This window comes from Elephantulus edwardii, unplaced genomic scaffold (assembly GCF_000299155.1).
Source record: "Elephantulus edwardii isolate Elephantulus edwardi_28Jun2011 unplaced genomic scaffold, EleEdw1.0 scaffold00177, whole genome shotgun sequence".
NCBI classification, from domain to species: Eukaryota; Metazoa; Chordata; class Mammalia; order Macroscelidea; family Macroscelididae; genus Elephantulus; species Elephantulus edwardii.
Genome location: NW_006399927.1, coordinates 5124823 through 5130746, shown reverse-complemented (window position 1 = coordinate 5130746; position 5924 = coordinate 5124823). Strand labels below are relative to the sequence as shown.

At 35.2% G+C, this 5924-nt stretch overlaps 1 protein-coding gene across 1 annotated transcript in view; it reads right to left on the bottom strand.

Moving 5' to 3' along the window:
- The window catches only part of LOC102860965 (26S proteasome non-ATPase regulatory subunit 11-like), a 78430-nt gene that overhangs the window by 1291 nt on the left and 71215 nt on the right, over positions 1-5924 (bottom strand). Inside the window, exons 2-3 of the mRNA XM_006895956.1 lie at positions 2123-2225; positions 387-459 (exon numbers count right to left, since the gene is read on the bottom strand). Coding sequence (XP_006896018.1) covers positions 387-459; positions 2123-2225 — 176 coding nt within the window. The remainder of the gene's footprint in view (positions 1-386; positions 460-2122; positions 2226-5924) is intronic.

Sequence of the window (5924 nt, the reverse complement as noted above, 5' to 3'; positions counted from 1 at the left end):
CAACTGTCAGTGACTTGGTTGAAAAGATATGAAATTCTGACCATATTGAGTAAAATTGAAGACTTAAGGGAAAATGGACAGTTCAGATAGACATTGTTTGGATTGAAGGAACAAACAAAATAGGTCATTTTTCTAGAACAAAAGAATATTAATTATTTTGGAAAAATACCTGGTAAAGTTCCGTCACTCTTGTCAGTTATCAAGTATTTTTTCTTTCCAGAGAATCAAACGAGCCCTCACTAAGAAGGAAAAAAAATACATGCAAGCAGAAACTTGAGGATGTGTATTTCAGAGTCTCAAGGAGCCATGTGTTGTTACACCAAATATAAAATGAGCAATAAACTTTAGGTATAAAGGACTTTGTTGACTATAAAATTTTATTTTACCTCTGTCCTGTATGACTACACACATTCAAGACCATTAAAGTATTAAAATATTCAAGATGACAAAACATAAAGCCTAATTAAAAAAAAAATAGCCTTAAGAATTAAAGACAAGGGGTAAATGTATGATATTACACTGTAACCTGCATAAACTCTATTATTTTGGTATGTACTTAATTCAAAGGGTTGCTGACTGTGAAGAGTGCACCCTTAGTTGACCATACCTATTACTCTCCACGCAGGGACACCAGTAACAACTGAGAGTGACAGCTCTGAGTCATAAGCTCTTTGTTACAGTAAGTCAACAAAGCACTTCGATCTAATTTAAACATGTGAGCAGTGTATTGGAGAATTTTTCAATTGTTGTTTTCATGATTCAGTGGAAACTCAGTTCTGAAAAAAAATATAATTTGATTGAAATTTTCCTGAATGTATAGGAAGGGAAAGGTTTTGTTTTGAAATAGAAAAATCCCTTTCGTTCTAAGGGGAATCGTTGTTACTGAAATAGGTTTTCCTATGGAAAATTGAAGCTTCTTTGAAAGTTGTCCCTTTTTATTACATTCAAGGTTGATTACAGCACAAAGCATTACATTGTATTTACTTAGGTTATAAATTACCAAATAAGAGAAGCAAAATACGAAAATTGAGAGGATGATAATATATTTTTTCATATATTTGACTGATGTTTAGTGAATTTTATCACATCACAAACACAATCCTATACATTTTTTTGCTATACACTCTTGAAATAGTTTATTTTTTGTTGTTGTTGTTGAAAGCATTCACAACAAAACTACACCAATTCAACAGTATTTCTATGTACAAATGAGTGATTGAATATTAAGTTGTACAACTGTTTTCACCTTTGCCTTTTTTGTTATTCTTCTCCTGTAAACTCAGCAGCACTGATGATCTAATTTATCAATTTTATGTTGACAATTTGATCTAATGTAAATAGTTCTTAGAATAACAAAGCTCAAGGATGATGGGTTTTTTGCTCCCCTTTTCTTATTGGTTTACATACAAAGTTCGAATACATTATGTTTCACAGCTATTCTTCATTCACATTATGTTTCATATAATCATTCACATGCTTTATGTTTTATATAATTAATCACCATATGACTTTTTCCATAATTACACTGTATATTCACCTGGATCCTTCTTATTTTCATGCCCCCACTTCACCCGCTAAACTTTGCAACACTGTGGTTTTTGTCCCTACCCATCCTCAACCCTCCCTTTCTCCACTTGATCTCCCATGCATGTTTTACTAGTTAGCACTCAATTTTTATAATAATGGTCTTATGCAGTATTTATCCTTATGAGAACGAGTTAGTCCATGTGGCATAATGCTCTTCAGTCTCTTCCAAGTTACATAGTATATTTAAAAATCCTTGCTCCAGAGTGCTGCATAGTATTCCATTGTGTGAATGTACCACAATTTAGCAATCTATTCAATTGTAGTTGGACATTTGTGTTATTTTCATGTTCTCCTGATGATGAATAATGCTCCTATGATTATTGGTGTGTAAATCTCTCTTTGTGTCTCAGTTCTAATATCCTTTGGATATATTCCTAGTAGTGGTGTAGCTGGGTCTTACAGAATTTCTATGTTCAACTTTTTTTAGGAAATACCAAACTGTCTTCCAGAGTGGTTGTATCATTTTACAGTCCCACCAACAGTACATGAGAATTTCTGTTTCTCCACATCTTCTTAACATTTATTGCTTACTTACCTGCTCTCTTTGCCACTGCTACTGGATAAACTGGTATTTCATTGTGGTTTCTATTTAAATCTCCTTTATTGCCAGTGATTTTGGACATTTCTTCATGTGTCTGCTAGCAAATCAAAACATCTGAAAAGTTATTCCATGTCTTTTGCCCATTTTGTAATTGAGTAATCAGTCTTTTTCTTCTGGAGGCTCAGGAGCATTTTGTAAACTTTTGTTATGAGACCTTTATCTGAGATGATATTGCAAAATATTTATTCCCAGTTTACCCTGTAGGAAAAAAGTTTTAAGAGCACAGAGTTTTAATCTTTATAAAGTCCCATTTATCAATTTTATCCTCTTCAGATTGTGTGCATTTCTGGCTGTATTTGTCATCTATTTATACTATATAGACTAGACCTGAAGTGCTTGCTACAGAAGGTCAAGAACTATAGTCTTGAATATGGATTGAAGCTCAATATTAAGACAAAGATTCTCACCACTGGGCCAATTGGAAGTACTATGATAAATGGAGAAGAGATTGAGATTGTTAATAATTAAATCATGCATGGATCCATAATCTACACTTTTTACACCAGCAGTCAGGAAATCAAAAGACAAATTGCATTAGGAACATCTATTGTCAAGGAACTCTTCAGAGTGCTGTAAAGCAACGATGTCAGTCTAGAGACTAAGGTGTGCTTAATACAGGCCATGGTCTTTGTAATTACTTGCTATGCATCAGAGAGCTGGACAATCACTAAGGATGATAGAAGAAGAATTGATGGCATCTCCATTGCTGAAGAAGACTCTTGAACATACCATTTACTGCCAAGAAAACAAATAGGTCTGTCTTGGAGGTGGTGAAACCAAGTTTCTTCTGGAGGCTAGGATTATGAAGCTCTGTGTCACATACTTTGGGCATGTGGCCGGGAGAGACAAGTCCTTGGAGAAGAACATCATGCTTGAAAGGGTGGAGGGACAGCACAGGAGAGGAAGACCTCAGATAAGATGGCTTGAGACAGTGACTGGGGCAATGGGGATTGGTGTATCGGAATTAGTGAGACTGGCTCAAGACAGGGCGGGGATGATAGCTGCTGTATATAGGGCTGCTATGGGTCACAGGCAACTCAATGCACATAACAACGGCGTTCTAAACTTAGTCCCAGTTTATCTCTTATAAACTTTATGGTTTTTGGCTTTACTCCCAGGTCATTGGTCCACCTCAAGTTGATTTTTGTTTATGGTGTGAGATGTGGATCCTGTACCAACTTTCTGCAGGTAAGCAGTCCAGTTTGCCAGAACCATAAGTGAAGTGGTTGTCATTTCCCCATTTGATAGATTTTATTTCCTTTTCGAATATCAGTTGAACATAAATAGATAGGCCCATTTTTGGGTTTTTGATTCTGTTACATTGGTCTATGTGCCTGTCATTGTACCAATACTGAACTATTTTTGTTGTTACACTGTGTAGTTGGCTTTGAGTTCAGGGAGTGCTATGCTTTCCACTTTATTTTTGTTTTTCACTAATACTTTGCTTATTTGGGGTCTCTTTCTTTTTTATCGCCTTGAAAAATGAATTTGGTATCTGTTTTGTGATTGCATTGAACATGTAGATTGCTTTAGTAGCATTATCATTTTCACAATATTGAGTCTTACTATGAAGGAAAAAGGAATATTTTCCCATTTATTTAGCCCTTTGTGTCTCACAGAAATGTTCTATAGTTTTCTTTGTACCAGCTTTTGATTTTTAGTCTATCTTTTACTTCATATCTTATATGTCTCTTGTAAACAATATATTGATAAGCTTTGTTTTTTTGTTTGTTTTTTTTTAATCCATTCTGCCACTCTTTTGTCTCTTGATTGGTGCATTTAGTCCATTCACATTAAGTATGCTTATTTACAGGCCATGTTTTATTGCTATCATTTTGCTGTTTTTCTTTTTTATTGCTTCTTGTTACTATGGTACAACCATTTTCCTTTGATATCTTTGTGTAAAGGGTTTCCCTTAAAAGTTCTTGTAGATTTGGTCTTGTTTTTACAGACTTCTTAAGTTCTTTCTTTTCCGGAAAGGATTTAATTTCTCCTTCATATTTGTAGGAGAGCTTTGTTGAGTACAGAATCTTCAATTGGCAATTACTTTCTTTCAACTCTCTGTATATGCCATCCCATCCTCTTTGTGCTGAAAAATCAGAACTTAGTTAAATTGCTTTTCCTTTGAATGTGACTCTTTGTTTTTCTTGTGCCGCTTTCAGTATTCTATCCTTATCTTTTATTTTGGAGGATTTAACTATGATATGTCTTAATGTTTTCCTTTTGGCTTTAGTCTATTTGACGTTCACTGAGCATCCTGAATGTGGATATCCTCATTCTTTATAATACCTGGGAAACTGTCTTCTAGTATTTCTCCCACAATTTTCTCAATGATTTCCCTGTTCCTCTCATATTCTGAAATTCCAGTCATATTTATGTTATTTCTCTTTGTCAATATATTTCTTCTGTCTCTGTGTTTCTGAAGTGTCCAATTTCTTAGTGGTTTCTATGTTTTTTTCCATCTTTTGCATTTTTTTTCTTAGCTGCTCAAATAACTTCTCATCAATATATTTCTTCTGGTCTCTACCTCTAAGATATTCTCTTTATTTTTAGCTTCCATTGTTCCTTCCAACATTTGTACGTTATTTTGTAGCTGTTCAAATGTCTCTATATCAATATATATCATCTGCCCTCTTGCCTCTGCGGTAAATATTGGGTCTGCAATATTCTTTGATTGATTTTTAAAATTTTTTTATATTTTATTATTTTTTTGTGTTTGTACCGTCAAATTGGATCTGCTTGGTACAGGAGAAAATGGCCCCTCCTTCTCTAACAGAGAATCTGGTGAATTCAAACTGTGTGCCTCTGGGATTGCAGTGCAGCTTCTTGCACTAGGCCACCAGAGCTCCAGTATTCTTTGATTTTTTTTTAGAAAGGTTTATTTGTTTTTTTCTCAGTCTTTAAAGCTGTCTGAAGCTTTCTTGCATTTTGTGAAGTTTTTCTTGATAAAGTATTAGGCAGTTTCTATTGTGTCGGTGTATGTTGTGGCAGTTCTTATCTTTATGATGTTATTAATTAGTTGTCATATTAAAATGTTCAATCGATGAGGTAAGCCTCTCACTCTATTGAGTTTTTTCTGGGAAAATTTGCCTTTCCTAAAGTCTTTGAGCTTCTTTCTGTTCTGCATTGTAGCCCTCCAGGAATCTCTCCTTAATGTAGTCCCCAGTCCCAAACATAATTGCCTTCATTTGCATATGAAGTGGGTGACTGGTGTCAGTCCACTGGAGCAGTTTCTTTCCTGGGGCATCTCAGGTCAGCCCTATTTCTTGCTGCTCAATGTGCCAGTTGAGAAAGCTAAGAATGTCTTTCCACTGCTTGTAGCCCCAAACTCTCTTATCCTGCATGACCTCTGGAATGGCCCTACAGGCAAGGAGGCAAGTATATTCAAATATAGAGACCTATCTCCAGGGAAACTTCCTCTGTTCACTTAAAAAAAAAAGTAACACAACTCTGATAGTTTGATTCCACTAGTTGCACCCAGGATAAAGATGCTCTTTTTTTTTTCTATGTGAATTAGCATCTCAGAAACCCAACAGAGGGTCACCTATGACTTAATAGTCAGTGAGTGAGCGGTTTATTGAGTAAGATAAAGGTGATGAGGTCATATGCCAGGCAAATTCCTTTTACCTCAAGTCTGTACACTGCCTAGTTCAAAATCATGAAACGAGTATGTCAGATATGTTCTATCTCCATACCTTTTCAGTCTGTATATGCAACAGATCATTTAGGAGGCTGG